Genomic DNA, 16,696 nt, shown 5'->3' on the forward strand with positions numbered 1-16,696 from the left:
AGAGGGAGGATATCTTCCTGAGTTCAGATTTGCCTTCAGACACTTAGTCACTTAACCCTATTTGCCTCAATTCCTTAGCTGTAAAATGAGCTGGAGAAGGAAATGACAAACCACTCCAATATCTTTGCCAAGAAAACCCCCAATGGGATCACAGTCAGACATGAATAAAAACAAATGAACAACTACTCTCCAAATACTCAAGACAGGGATCAGGTTGTACCTCTATATTTTCATCAACTTTGCTATTCAATCATTTCAAGCGTGTCTGACTCTTTGCGACCCAATTTGGGGTTTTCTTGGCAAAGATATTGGAATGGCATATCATTTTCTTTTCTAGCTGATCTTACAGATGAGGGCACTGAGGCAAAGAAAGCTCAACGACTTGCTCAGGCTCACGCAGCTAGTAAGTTTCTGAGGCTGAATCTGAATTCAGATCATCCTGACTACAGACCTGGCACTCTGTGTACTGTACTTCATCAGCTAGAAAGATACTTTACCTGAGTAGATGGTTAGTAGAGGGAAAAAAGGGAGGAGGAAGAGGAGGAGGAGGAGGAAGAGGAGGAGGAACAGAAGAAGGAGAAGAAAGAAAGAAATGAGGAGGAGGAGGAGGAGAAAGAAGAAAAGGAGGAGAAGGTAAAAGAGTAGAAGAAGAAGAGGAGGAAGAGGAGGAGGAGGAGAAAGAAGGATGTTGTTCTACTGGAGGGAGTCTAGTGGAGGACAGCCAGGATAGTAAAGAGCTTCAAGTTTATACATGAGGATTTGGGGAAGGAATGTTTGGGTTGTTTAACTAGAGAAGAAAACACTTGGAGGATGGGGAGGGGGAATGTTCTTGGTCCTCAGTATTTGAAAGATTGCCTTTATTGAAAACTGTATTAGTGGAATTCTGCTTATCCCGGAGGACAAAACTAGGAGCAATGGGTGGAGGCTTCAGAGAAGCTGATTTGGGCTCAGTGTCAGGAAAAACTTCCTCATATTTAGAAGCATCCAGAAAGCAGATGGGACTGCTGTAGGAGGTGATGGATTCCTAAGGTCTTTAAGCAAAATGTTGTAGAAAGGAGTCTTATTCAGGTAAAAATTGGTTACTGTCTCTAAAATCCTGATGATGTTTTTCAGTGATTAGAGTTCTGGACTTGGAACCAGGAAGAGCTGAGTTCAAATCCTACCTCAGCCACTTCCTAGCTTTGTGACTTTGGATAAGTCAGCTAATCCTTGCCTTATCTGTAAAGGGTGTAGAGGGCGGGAGTGATGTGGGAGAGATGAAAATGGGACTTACCACATTGTTATGAGACTCAGCTGGGACGATAAATGTGTTATGTAAATGTTCTTGTTATCATATCTAATCCTGCTGAAGTTTATGTGTGTGTTAAGTTGAATTTAAAACATGCCAGCTAATAACATCATTGTTGCAGTTGCTCATTTTTGTCGAGATGGGTTACCACTCAATTTCTGTTTTGCAAGAGAGTTCTTTCAACAGTTCTTCCCTCATCCCTGTTTTAATTTTCTATAGTGACCAAGCTAGTTAAGAATCCCCTAGCACAGTCTTTCCTTGGTGGTTCCAATCTGTCTTTGCTTCTTGCTCTGTGAACCAGGAAGCATCTTGGCTCCATGGAGAGTTGGGAATAAGCAGAATGAAGAATTCCTTAGATTAAACTCAGGAGTCAGAGTCTCTGGGTTCAAATCCTTAGTTTTCTTGTTTTAAGATGAGGGGGTTCGAGTTAGCTTGGACTACTTTGCCACACTCTGGCAGCCTTGCCCTTTATAGAATTTAGCATTGGCGCAGACAAGCAGATTTATCTGTGGGCAGTTAGGTTGGCAGTGAATAGAGCCTTGGCCCTGGAGTCACAAAGAACCAAATTCAAATCTGCCCTCAAACACTAATTCATTTAACCTTTTATTTGTCTCAGTTTCCTCATCTATAAAATAAGATAATAATAGCACCTTCTTCCCTCCCAGGGTTGTTGTGAGAATCAAATGAGATAATCATTGTAAACATTTGACACAGTGCCTGATAGATAACAAGTGCTCTATAAATGTTAGCTATTATTTTTAATAATAAAGATAATCCAGACCAACATCTTCTCTGGTACAGGAATCCCTGGGAAATGCTCATCTTAATTCTATTTCTTTAAAAAAATTTTTTCAATTGTATTTTGTTTTTCCAAATACATATAAAAATAGTTTTTTAACATTCATTTGTGTAAGACTTTGCATTCCAAATTTTTCTCCTTCCCACCCTCCTCCTCAAGTCAATAAGCAATTTGATGTAGCTTGAATGTGTACAATCCTTTTAAACATCCATATTTGTCATGTTGTGCAAGAAAAATGAGACAAAAAGGGGAAAAACCACAAGAAAGAAATACCAGATTTAATCTATTCTTGGTTTAAGAGAAGATTAGAGAAGGTCACAGAAAGCCATGTCTTCTCTCTGCCATCTTGGTTCCACTCTACCCCTCCAAGAAAGAAATAAAACAAACAACAATAATAAAAGGTGAAAACACTATGCTTTGATCCCAATTCAGTCTCCATAGTTTTCTCTGGAAGATGACATTTTTCTTCCCAAGTCTGTTGGAATCGCCTTGAGTCACCATATTCCAACTTCTACTTCATTTAGAATTCAAGAAATATCTAACATGTATGAGGCACTCTGCTAGACATGGTTCTCATTTGAAGATATTTTGTAGTCAGCTGATTATAAGTAAATAAATATTTATTAAGAACCTACTATGTGCCAGTCTAGCAAGCTTTTCACTTTTCCCCTGACCTATACTAGGATATGTTGTATTACCGGGGCTGCTCTCTACATGTTGGGAGAGATGGCAATAATGGAGATATGCGTTGAGTCTAATTGTTACTTGTCTTTTCCTTTGGGTGCCTTCTGGGTTTCTTTTGGCTCCATCACTGCTCTTTACAAAGATGGCTTAAGGATTTCTAAGTGGAATAAAGTATCCTTTCTGTCTTTTATCAGCATGTAAGTAAAAGGGGTGATTACACACATGCTACCAAATGAAGACAAACTTTCTGACTGGCTCCACTACAACCTAATTGTTGTACAATCTTACCTCGGCCCTCTCTGCAGCTAGACAATTCTATCATACATGCCTTTATCACTTTCTTTCCCACCTTTCACAGTGACTCTTCCAAAACTTCTCATCCCGTCTCAAACCTCCCATGGCTCCTTTCCCCTTGCCCTCTCAGCTGAGAACTTTGTTATTTTACAGGAAGACTTGAGGCCATTCCTCAGGGACCCCCCTCTTCTCTCTTCTTCCTCATTTCCTATCACTGAGATGCTTTCTGCCACTCCTCCTTCACCCCTGTGATGAAACGACCTTTCTCCTTACCAAGAACCCCTCTTTTCTTGTTCAAATGATACCATTCCATCTTCTTCAATATTCTGGTTTCCTCTGTTATCCCTATTCTTTCCTTTATTTTTAGTCTCTTCCTCTCTACTGATTCCTTCCCCACTGCCTGCAGAAATGCCCATGTCTCCCCAAACCTGAAATCAACTCTCACTTGGTACTTCCTTTCCTATTAACTCTCTTCCTATATATTTTCTGCATTTTATAGCTAACCTCCTTTAAAAGGCTGTGTACAATAGGTGCTTCCACTGTTTCTCCTCAGTCTCCCCCTTACAATACAGCTTCTGATACAGTTTATCATTCCACTGAAACTGTTCTCTCCAAAGTTATTAATCTCTTAGCTGCCAAATCCAATGGCCTTTTCTCAATCCTCCTTCTCCTTGACTTCTGTGCAGCCATTGACACTCCTTTCTCCTCTTTGATTTTTTTCTTCTAGATGGGCTGGATGCTACTTTTTCCCGATTCTTCTCTTGCTGATCTGACCAAATCCTTCTCTGCCTCCTTTCTGGATCCTCTTCCGGATCATTCCCACTAGTCCTATGTCCTTCAGAACTGTGCGCTGGGCCCTCTTCTCTCTCCACAAGTTATATCCAAAGGAGAATGTATTAACATATAGATAGGAGAGCAGTTCTGCTGTCCTTTGGGCCTGCTATTTTCTGTGGGAATATAATGCCTTTCCATTTCCTCTTTTGTCTTCCATACAGGTCAACCTTATTGTAACAAGGGGAACTCCCAGGTCCTAGAAGTTAAGAGTGGTTGATTCATATTAAAATTCTCTACAGAGTAACTGATAAACAGTGGGTGTTAAATAAATATTTGCTAAATTGATTTGACGAGCTAGGAAGGAATCCAGTGATTCTTTCTAGTTAAGCCACTGAAACTTGCTCTTCTTGAGTGAAACACAACTTCATTGGAAAATCATCTTGCCTCCTGTTTGTGAACAGGATATACCATATTTTGGTGGTTCCAGATATTTTTTCTTCTCCCTTGCTGCTTTTTTTCTTTTTTGCCTTCAGTCTTGCCCAACATCAGGATTTTTCCCATTTTTTAATTATGTGGCCAGAATATTTTGGCATGAACTTTGTATTTGACTTTCCAGTAGATAGCCTTAATTAATTTCTTTAAGTATTAGCTGATTCAACTTCTTTGTTGTCCAAGGTTACTCTCAGAAGTACTCTCCGGCACTACAATTTGAAAGCAACAATTCTACAGCCCTCAACTCTCTTTATTGTCCAACTCTCATAATAAACATTACCACTGAAAGAAATCATAGTTTTGATTATATGGATCTTTACTGGCAAGATAATATCTCTGCTTTTTAGTATGCTGTCCAGATTTGCCAGAGCTTTCCTTCCAAGGAGTAAGCATCTTTTAATTTCATGACCTCACTCACCATCTGCAATGATTTTGAGTCCCAAGAACACAAAATCTGACACTGCTTCCACTTCTTCTCTTTTTATTTCCTAGGAAGTGAAAGGACCAATTGCCATGATTGTATGGTTTGTTTATTTGTTTGTTTTTATGTTAAGCTTCACGCCAGTTTTTACACTCTTCTTGTTTGTCCTCATCAAGAGGCTTCTTAATTCTTCATCAGAGTAGTATCATCTGCATATTTGAGATTGTTGATAATTCTCGTGGCAACCATAATTCCAGTTTTTGATGTTAGCTTGGGATTTTGAATGATGTATGCTTGCATATAAGTTAAAAAAAATAAGGTGATAATATATAGTCTTGTTATTCTCCTTTTCCATTCTCAAATCAATCAATTGTTCCATGTTCAGTTCTGTTGCTTTTTGACCCACATATAGGTTCTTCAGGAGACAAGTAAAGAGGATCTGAAACTCCCATCTCTTTGAGGATTTGCCATATTTTGTTGTGATCCACATAAAGATTTTAATGTAGTCAATAAAACAGAAGTACTTGAGTTTTTTTTTTAATTCCTCTGTTTTCTCTGTAATCCAGAAAATGTCGGCAATTTGGTTTTTAATTCCTCTGCCTCTTTGAAAACCAGCCTTTTCTTCTGCTAATCCTCAATTCACTGATTATGTTAAATCCCTGTCATTTTTCTTGTAAAAATGAAAAACTTTCAAAATATGTTCTTAATTTTATATCACAATAGATTGAAGTAAAACATCTGAGGTCATAGGACCTGAGTTTCAACTCATGCTCTCTCACTACCTGAAGGACCTTGAACAAGTAACATCTTCTCAGTTTCTGCATCTGTAAAATTTTGGTATTTAGGTTAGGTGCCCTCTAAAGATTCATCTGTATTTAGGATCCTATAGTTCTTCTCATCCTGTACAACTTTTATCCATGACCTCCCATAAATCCTTTCTAAGGCATACACCCAATAGTGCTGGGGGCTTTCCCCTAGATCTCTAGATTTTGAATGGATACTAATGAAGAATAAAGCCTGTATGACTGAGACTATTGCTCTCATGATAGAACCACCTTTTTTTTCAGGAATGCATCTTTCTCATGAAATCCTTTTTGTTACCTTTCTCACACTTGTCTTTGGTGTAATGTGTTTCAGAATATTTATACTCATCTTGTACTTCCCTCGAGTGCTCTTTGGGTGACTTTAATTCAACTTTAATTCCATCAAGATTGTAGGATTTCATTTGCAGGAATTCTCAGGATTTTCCAATGACGTTGTGTTTCACTCAAGAAGAGCAAATTTTAGCGGCTTACCTGAAAAGAATCACTGAATTCCTTTCTAGCTCTTCAAATCAATTCAGCAACTATTTATTTAACACCCACTGTTTATCAGATACTCTGTAGGGAATTTAAAAATTAATCACTCTTAACTTCTAGGACCTAGGAGTTCCCTCATTACAATAAGGTTGACCTGTATGGGAGACAAATGAGGAAATGGAAAGGCATCATATTCCCACAGAAAATAGCAGGCCCAAAGGATAGCTGAACTGCTCTCCTACATGTTAATACATTCTCTTTTGGATAGAATGTGTGGCTGAGATGCCATTAAAGTTTGCCAACCTGGGATACATTTAGAGAGAATGGCTCATCAATGGCCCACTCCAGAGAGTTGTTGAATTCCTAATCAGAATTCATAGATCTGAACTGACATAATCTTATATGTATTTAATGTATTGGAATACAGATTTGCACATGACAGAAGACTGTGTCTTTGGCTTCATGAAAGCTTTGATTTTTGACCTACAAGAGAAATTAGAGTTTATCCGGTGCAAGGCCATCATTTTAATAGATAAGGAAACTGAGACTCAGGAAGGATCCCCCAGAAAAGGTTCCCAAATAAGAAGAGAGAGAGAACTAGCCTTCAAGTCCAAATTCTTTGATACTTAAACCAGTTTTCTATCTTTATTCCCCTCATCCCCTCCCCCCCAGTTTATCTATAAGACAACCAGAAACAGCTGGCTACAGTTTAAAAGAATTGATGAAACCTTTTTCAATATTTGCGGTAGAGAAGGAACTTTTGGCTAACTGAATATGAGTTCTCACTTGGTCATGTTGAAACCATAGGCAGAAGTTATCATTATGGCTTTCGTTAGGATAGGATGGCCAGCACCCTCATGGCACGTTCTTGAGGACAGGATCAATCTTCAGAACCCTAACAAATAACTTCACAATCTAGGGCCATCAGCACTAAATAGATCCTGCAATAAATACTCTTTTTTAGGAAGAGAGAAGATCCTAACACTAACTCTACTGGTGAAAACTCCAGTGTACTACCTTTTAGAGGTAACCCAAGGTCACCATCCCCTGTAAAGAAAGATCCAAAGAGACTGGAAGGCTCTTTGTTAGGAACCTATCTTCCAGGGAAGAACAGAACATGACCAGAGCAGAGAGCGACTTGCCTGATTTGTAGCAGTGGAGGCATTTAGAACACTATTTGGAACTTTTCTGATTTAACTAATGATCCCTTCTAACTAGTTTGTGTGATGTTTAAAGAATGAAAATGCTGTCAGTTCAATTCAGTAAACATTAAATACCAAAACTACAGATACGAGTTGGAAAAAAAAAGACAATCCCTGACCTCAAGAAACTTAGAATCTTAGAGGAACTTAGATAAAATAGATGAGTAAGAAGAAGTTGGAGAAGATGCTGGGGAGGACACTAGTGAACAGTGAGTTGGAGAGTGCAGGTCCAGCTCTTTCTAGAGGAAAGCTTTGGGAGGAGCTGAGTGGTTCAACTACCAATCAGAGAAGAGAGGAAGCTGAGGGATTTGGGAAGATGTTGAATATTCAAAGTTGAGTTAAATTTCATGAAGAGGAGATCACAGGTGATGTAAATGTCCCAATTATACATTTGCACAATCTTTCTTTAACACTTTTGCATCTTCAAAGCTTTGGTGCTCTGCCTCGGCCGAAGTCCTGACCTCTCCACCTTTGTTACAAATATGCTTTTATCTCTTCTTTATTACATATTCCATCGATCCACTGCTGAGCCTCATGACAGCTCAGTGTATTCTTTCTTAACATACATAGTCTAAAAATCTAGTATTGCTTAATATTTCTGTATGTAGTAATCTTTTCTTTATCTTTTATAAATGTTCATTTTGTCCCCAGAGTCCAAGTTTAAAAACATTCTACAAGATGAAGATGCTGCTAATCTCATTGACCTTGATGATGTGGTTTGGAGTATCAGCTCATCAGATCCCTGGTATTTGTCCATTTGGCTTCTATTTATCATGGGTCACCAATGGATGTATAAGCAGATATTTTCAGAGGTGAAGAAAGGGGTGGGTTTGGACTGAAAACTAAATTCTGGGGAAAAAACCCAAGCGATCAGTTGTATATTTTTAGAAAAGGAAGAAAAAACCACAGTCAGCACTCTTTAAATACACAGTACTAACAAAACATCTAAACACTAGAAGATAACAAAGATGTGGTTAAAATTCATGATTTGTGTGAAATATGAAAGACACAGTCTTTCATTCTCTCTCTAGTCTAAGTACAGAAATTAAGTTGTCTTCTAAATCCTGACCAGCCACTATTATTTATGCCCAAATGAGCAGGTTAGATTGCTTCTGAAATTTAACAAGTGAAAAAAAGTCAATCACTTCTCCCTCTCTGCCCCAGTGCTCCTTCCTACATTTCTCAAAATGAATATTTCCTTTTGACCTTCTTTTAAAAATGGTTAAGGTTGAGATAATTTTTAAAATCTCTCCCATAAGCCAACATCCCAATTTTCTTGAAGTTCTTGAAAATAAAATCTCACTTTACATCTAAAATTTTTCCAATTACTAATTTTACATAATATAACATAGTAATTTTCACAATGTATTCTATTGAGCAACCACCTGTAAGGTGATACTAGGTAACAGTAACAGCAGAAAATAGCTCTCTTGGGTTTTGGGGGGGCGGAAGTTACCCTTCCTACTCTTGACTCTTGTATATTTGGTTTATTCCTCAGCATGATTAAGGTGACTCATTTCCAGAGTTGAACAATATTACCTCCCTTCTTCCACCCACATAGACCAGGCAGTCTATGCAAACTTAAGATACCAAGCTCCTGGGAAGATTTCCATGGGGTGGCTTTCAAAGTCCATTTCATTGGCCATTGAGCTATGGTTTTCTTTCCCTCTAGAACAATACCACCTTGGCTTAATTTCAATGCTACATCAAGGATTGGTGGTTCCAGATGGTAAATTAATTCTGAAAGTCATTGCTTATAATTAAGAAAAAAATGAGCCTTTCTCACCCACCCCCCAACCCCTGCTCCACTATGATATGGAACTTGTTGGCTTGAATGGATCAATTTATTTTTTCAATCATCATGTGTCTTTCCCCCCATTTCTACTTCTTCATAGTCTATCATCCCCCATTCAGCCCATCAACCATGAGAAGAAAAAAAGAAAACCAAAATCCTATATCAAATATGCATCATCAGGGAAAACAAGTGTTCCATATTGGTCGTGTCCAAAAATGGGCATCTCATTCTGCATATTAGTCTGTCTTCTTTCTAACAGAAGGTGGACAACATTCTTTATCATTAATCCTCTTCTATCATGATGGATCATTGTATTTATCCTACATCTTTCAAAATCGGTTCATTTCTACAATGTTAATATTATAATTATTCTCCTGCATCAGTTCACACAAGTCTTCCAGGTTTCTCTCAAACCATTATCTTCATTATTTCCAACAACATGATTGTGTTCCATTACATTTATAAGTTATAATTTGTTTAACCATCTCCCCCATTGGTGGGTATTCCCGTTCTCTATTCTTTTTCACTAAATTTCAATTTGGAAATTAGAAAAAAATATTAAAGATAATTTTCTAGGATTTAATCATCACAGAATAATGTATTTTTTTCATTTAGGGTCAAAAGGACAATATGCTTGTCAAGTAAGCATTATATTGCCCTGTGTTTTGAGGATTTAAGTCTTAGAATAACTTTCTTTTCTTCTTTCCTCTTTGTTTTTGACTTGGGCTTTGTAGGTCCTGAGTTTGCTGATGTTGTGTTCCTGGTAGATAGTTCTGATCACATGGGAAGTAAGTCCTTCCCTTTTGTGAGAACCTTCCTAAGCAAGGTGATCAACAGTCTGCCCGTCGAAGCCAACAAGTTCCGGATTGGTATCGCCCAGTATAGTGACGATCTACACCAGGAGTTCCTGCTGCACACCTTCAGGACCAAGAGCGCCATGTTGAACCACCTCAAGAAGAACTTTGGCTACATTGGTGGGTCCCTGCGAATAGGCAATGCTCTAGAGAGAGTCCACAAGACCTATTTCTCAGGACCAGCAAATGAAAGAGATAAGAAACTATTTCCCCAGATTTTAGTTGTCCTGGCTTCAGGCCACTCTGAGGATGATGTGGTAGGACCTGCAGAAGCCTTGCGGAGAGATGGAGTGAAAATCATCGCATTGGGATTACAAGACGCTTCAGAAGAAAACCTAAAAGCCATGGCCACTTCTCAGTTTCACTATAACCTTAGGTCAGTCAGAAATGTGGGCACGTTTTCAGAAAACATGACCAGGATTATTAAGGAGACAATAAAGCACCAGGAAAGCATACAACATGTTGATGATGTGGGTAAGTAAACTGACAAAAATTATGTGGGAGATATCTAATTCCATGGAGAAACCAGAGTTCATTTAAAAATTTTGAAAGCTGTATATTGGGTTCACATTTCTGTATTCCTTGCGGCATCATGATGCCATCTAGCTGCCCCATATCATTATTAGATAACAGTCTTACATGATTAAAAAAAAAAGTAAATGGACTGAAATTTGCTTAACATCCTTTCCATATTTCCTGGATACTACATGGATATCTGGGTCTTCACTCATCTAATCTTCTTGCCAAGCAAAGACAATATGTGACAAAGGGCAATACAAATTTAGAGTATAGGTTCATTTATAATAATTTCTGACAAAAGTCATCTGATAGAATTACATATGGGGTTGGACCTGCTATAATTGCATTATTTTGTTTTTTATCTTAATCTTTACAGGTCCAAATCTGTGATCATATGAAAAAAAATATCCTCCAATTTGATTTGGTTTTTAAATTTGGGGGTAATCATCCAATAATCTTACTGCACACAGTGTACAGATTTAGAAATGACTTCCACATTGATAATTAGTATATTTTTGGTGTTAAAGTGCTGGACTTGGGAGGAAGACCCGAGTTCAGATTTTGCCTCAGATACATTTAGTAGCTATGTGACCTTGGACAAGTTATATCTGTTTGATGAACTTTTACTGTTCTCATCATTTTAGCCCCATAACAATCCTGTGAGATTGACAATAATTCAAGAATGTGTGATTTGTGTTAGGAGAACTAATGCGATAAAGATAGAGACAGAGAGAGAAGAGACAGAGAGCATCGATGCTTTTTGCAATTCACCCATCATTTATGATCTCAGATATCATAATGTTTGAGGGAAATAAATATTAAGTAATTCATCCAAAGTCACATGGCTTGTAAGCAGAGGCAGGATTTGAATCCAGATCTTTTAAACTCCAAACACCATATGAACTTAACTAGTCTTTACTTTGATAATGTCTTTCAAGGAGCTGAATGCTGCCTTCACAGAAGTCAATAAGGAGACTACGTTAACTTTTGGATTCTTCCTTTGTCCTCACAGTGTGTGAAAGAGATTCCATGGCTGACATCGTCTTCCTGTTGGATGAATCCTTTGAGGTCAGAAGGAACTTGGAAGACCTTCAGAGGTTCCTGGAGAACATCACAGCCTCCATGGATGTGAGGGCGGGTTGTACCAGGATAGGCATATTGCGGTTCAGCAACAAGGCAGAAGTAGTCACTTCTCTGGGAGATCCTATGAGCCACGCTGACATTGTACGGGCCATTCGGAGTCTCTCTGTGAAGTCAGGGAGAGTCTACGTTGGGAAAGCCTTGAAGAAGGCCCAAGAAGTCTTTAGTCAAAGCAGGAAGGCCCAGGGCGTGCGCCAGATAGCCATCCTGATCACTCACAGATCATCGGAAGATGAGGTAATGGAAGCAGCTGAGGACCTTCTACTGCAGGATGTCTCCATCTTTGCCATTGGCATCGAAGGTTATAACAACACTCAGTTGGAACAGATAGTGTCTTACCCTCCAAATCATTATATTTCCATCCAGAAGAGCTATGCAGACCTAGAACCTTATAGTGTCACTTTTCTAAACAAGCTCCAGTATGAAGTAGACTACAGGATGTCCATCCAACACGAACACACCGAACGTTATAGGACAGGTATGTCTTCGGCTCCATATTTTCTATTTCATTCTGCCATCACTTTGATTCCAGTTTCCCCAGACAAAATCTATGGATATCTAGCTTTGGAGAGTTGTTATTAAAACTGCTTGTTCACAAAGGAACTGTCTCTCCCCACCCACAATGGAAATTAGTCAAAGAATACAGGATGTTACAACAGGCATAGCACAGTTTTAAACCACTGAACCTTTATTTAATTTCTGGCTTTAATTCACCTCTATTTGTTTTTTTTTTCTCTCTCTCTACCTTAAGTGATTGTTAATCTTGTTTCTTTTTAAAAAATTATCCATACTGGAGACAGCTAGGTGGTGCAGTGGACAGAGCACCAGCCCTGAAGTCAGGAGGCCCTGAGTTCAGATCTGACCTCAGATACTTAACACTTCCTGGCTGTGTGACCCTGGGCAAGTCACTTAACCCCAATTGCCTCAGCAAAAAAAAAATAATTAAATTAAAAATTTTTTTTTAAAAATCACGAAGTATTAAACTGAGAGACATACAAATTAAAGCAACTTGGAGATACCATCTCACTCATAAACTTAGCAAAGATGATTAAATTCAAGGAAACAATCTTGACAACAACCTTGTCATACATATATATGTTTACAATTGCTATATATTTTTTTTAACATCAGTTTTTACAATCTTGACTTCCTAGTTCTCTCTTTCACTCTAATTCTTCTCCTACCCATTTGAGAAAGCAAGTAATGTGATACCCATTTGTCTAATTTTTGAAAAGTTATCTGTTTTTTGTTGTAAGAACTAACTCTTTGGGAGAGAAAGCAAAAAGAGGAAGGAGACAGGGTGAAATCTAGATGATAGAAAAACAAATGATAACACTAAAAATTCATTTAAGAAAGAAGAATCTGGTCTCTCAGACACTTACTACTTCTTAACTGTGTGATGCTGGGCAAGTCACTTAATTCCAATTGCCTCAGCAAAAAAAAAAAAAAAAAAAAGGAAGAAGAAGGAGGAGGAGGAGGAGAAGAAAAGCAATTATAACAGAAGGTTATAAATAATGGTTATAAGTGTAGTTATCAAGTTATAAATCTGGTCTCTCAGACACTTACTACTTCCTAGCTTTGTGACTCTGGGCAAGTCACTTAATTCCAATTGCCTCAGCAAAAAAAAAAAAAAAAAAAAAGAAGAAGAAGAAGAAAAGCAATTATAACAGAAGGTAATAAACCTAAAAGGAAAATTGGTATACCCCTTGATTGAATACTCCCTTAGTTGTGAATAGACCCTAAAAATATTATCAGTAATGAATAGGAAAAGAAATATACATTCAGAGATCTTCAATAGAAATAGTTATTAGTAAGCACAATTCCCCCCACCCAGAACCCTCCTATACTAGAAGTAATCAAAAATCTGGAAAAGGGGGAATTATTAAGTAACTTGGGATATATCAATGGATAGGAACTCAAAGTATGATTTCACTGATGTAAGGATTGTTAGATGAGGAAATTTCCTCTCTCAATGAAGGCCTACCTTTTCTGCAATTTATAATCTTATAAAGTATTCTAAATACTTTAGAAATATATAAATGCAAAGGCTTCTCAACCAGGGAAGGATCTATGAACTTAAAAAAAAAAACTTGATAATCTTATTTTCTTTGATGTCCTATGTATTTTATTTTATGCATTTAAGAATCTTATTCTGAGAAGAGATTCATAGGATTTATCTAATTCCCAAATAAAAGTTAAGAATTCTTATGTGTTGCATTAATTAAATTAAATTAATTGAAAATTATTAATAACCAAGTATGATTGTGGTATTTATATTTAATCTTAAATTTGATTTAATTTAATCACTTGATGATTAAAAAACTCCACAACATACAAAGGTTTAACATATACCTTGCCCAGCCAGGAAATGTTTAAAATAAACCAAGGAGACTGGTACGGAGAATTATTTAAAGCAATTTGGTAGGAATTTTCTGATCCAGCATTGTCTTTTTATATGCCCTCTGAAAACCAACTGACCACTCTCTTTGAATGGATTTTTTGACAATCGGGAAATCTTATTCAAATGGTTTATGTTGCAGATTTTCAAAGGAAAAATCTTTTTCTATACACTCACTAGAATTGAATAATTAGGAATTTCCATGGTCATAAATTATAGAAAAGTTATCAGGAGATGAAGTTATTTGGAAACCAACTAATTTGTGACCAGTATTTTGGCTTTAGCTAGGTTCCTTTTGATTCCATTTTTGTTTTCCAAAATGAATAAAAACTTCAAAATTTTGCTTTATATTTATGTTAAATATATCTTATATATACTTATTTGTGTATATTTTGTAACCCTAAAGAAAAAATAAATTCCTTGAGGGCAGGGAGTAGTTAATTTTGCCTTTGAATCCTTGATACTTTACATAGTATTTGACATAGAGTCGATGCTTCATAAATGCTTAATTGATTGTTTTAAGAAACTTAATTTCCCATCTGGACATCTGACTATATCTGTAATTATCTCTTAAATGCATTTTAGTTCACAGTTAGGATGGCAAAGGACCTGCAAGGTTCAAATGATCCCCTTGTCCATGTCTATATATCATATCATGTAAAAGATCCAGAAAGATGGCTGAAGAAGCTTTTCTTTAAAACTTCCAAAATCTTAATGTTTCTCCCTAGATGCTCTTTCCAAATATTCCAACATTAATGTGCATAAACTTTTTATTTCCTTGCAGGCTGCATTGAAACAGAACAGGCTGATATCTATTTTCTCATTGATGGCTCTGGAAGCACTAAAAAATACTTCCAAGAAATCAAGAATTTCATGATGGAAGTGACACGAATGTTTATCGTTGCCCCAGAGAAGGTTCGGTTTGGGGCAGTACAGTATTCATCCACAAGCCAAGAGGAGTTTGGCATTGGTAAATACTCTAACAGGGAGGACTTAGGCAAAGCCATTCTCAATATCCGACACATGGGTAAAAAAACAAATACAGGGGCAGCCCTGAATTTCATGCTTCAAGTGATCCAGAATTCCAGGAAGAAGCAGTCCAGCAAGGTCCCCTGTCACCTTCTTGTCTTGACTGATGGAAAGTCTGATGATAAAGTTGAAGAACCAGCCAAGAGGCTAAGAGAGGAAGACGTCATCATTCATGCAATTGGTGTCAAAGGAGCTAATATAAAAGAGCTGGAAGAAATAGCAGGGTCAAAGGACCGAGTTAAATTTGTATATAATTTTGAGTCTTTAAAAAGCATAAAAGATGAAGTTGTGCAGGTCATCTGCCAAGAAAAAGGTAAGAGACATTATTTCACCCCATACATTTCTCCACAAATGGCTTCCAGATAACAGTTGATCAAGTTATGAGATAGGTGTGATGGCTATATGAGAAATTCAGGTTTTATGACAAGAAAAGCTTCCTAACAATTAGAATCATTCATAACGAGGAGCAGAATGGATTGCCTAGGAAGTTAATGACCTCTTCCTTCTCAGAGGTCTTCAAGCAATGGTTGGATGATATTTGTTGGGAATGTTATCTAGAGAATTCTTGTTCAGACACAGGTTGAATAAGATCTTCACTGGGTTTACTCCCAATTCCAAGATTTTGTGATTCTTTGACTTTTCAAGGTAGATTTATGAATTCTCCTTGGAAAACTCAAGAAAAAGATGTTACACATAGATTACTTGCTGTCTGGAAAGGGGGATGGGGAGAATGGAGGGAGAAAAATTTGATACACAAGGTTTTGCAAGGGTGAATGTTGAAAACTATCTTTCTAAGTATTTTGAAAAGAAAAAAATTATTATTAAAAAGAAGAAAATATCATAGAATGATGATATGTAATAATATTTTTCTATTATATCAAATACTCCCTGGGAGTAAATGATTAATTTTGGATGAAGCACATACTCTTCCAGGCCCTAAGATATTTTTATTTGTTTCTTCCCCTTGCCCCAAATGCTTTTCTTGAAATTTAATTTAATTATTTTTGTTATATCGTAAATTCCAAACAGTCTCTCTCCCTCTCTTTCCAGACTACACTAAAGAAGGCCAACATTTAACATACACACATGCATATGTATATTTTATATGTATATGGAAAACCATAGTATATATATTTCTACTTATTATATTACATATTAACTTATAATTTATATTATCTATTAATTATATAATGTTATATTAATATTAAAATATTACATATTCTACCTATCTTTCTCTGGAGGCAGATTATATCTTCCTTCATAGATCTTTTGAAATTGATTTGAGCATTTATGATACTCAGAATAACTTAATTATTCACAATTATTTTTCAAACGATATTGCTGATACATTCTCTTGGTTCTGCTCATTTCATTCTTCACTATTTCTTGGAAATATTTCCATATTTTTCTAAAATCAACCAGCTCATCATTTTTTATAGCACAGTAATATTCCATCACAAGCATATACAAAAAATTGTTCAGCCATTCCACAATTGATGGACATCCCTTCTATTTCTAGTTCTTTGCCACCAAAAAGAGAACTGCTATAAATGTTTTAGAACATATAGGTTCTTTTCCTCTTTCCTGATCACCTTAGGAAACATACTTAATAATGATATTTCTGGATCAAAAGTTATACACAGTTTTATAACTCTTTGGACATAATTCCAAATTGCTCTTCAAAATGGTTGGATCAGCAGCAGTGTTTC

The 16,696-nt window shown here is 36.9% G+C and overlaps 1 protein-coding gene across 1 annotated transcript in view; it reads left to right on the forward strand.

Moving 5' to 3' along the window:
• The window catches only part of COL6A5 (collagen type VI alpha 5 chain), a 108,117-nt gene that overhangs the window by 11,267 nt on the left and 80,154 nt on the right, over positions 1-16,696 (forward strand). Inside the window, 5 exon segments of the mRNA XM_051962342.1 lie at positions 7,015-7,076; positions 7,904-7,975; positions 9,782-10,375; positions 11,433-12,038; positions 14,743-15,300. Coding sequence (XP_051818302.1) covers positions 7,015-7,076; positions 7,904-7,975; positions 9,782-10,375; positions 11,433-12,038; positions 14,743-15,300 — 1,892 coding nt within the window.

The sequence above is a fragment of the Antechinus flavipes genome, chromosome 5 (assembly GCF_016432865.1).
Source record: "Antechinus flavipes isolate AdamAnt ecotype Samford, QLD, Australia chromosome 5, AdamAnt_v2, whole genome shotgun sequence".
Taxonomy (NCBI): Eukaryota; Metazoa; Chordata; class Mammalia; order Dasyuromorphia; family Dasyuridae; genus Antechinus; species Antechinus flavipes.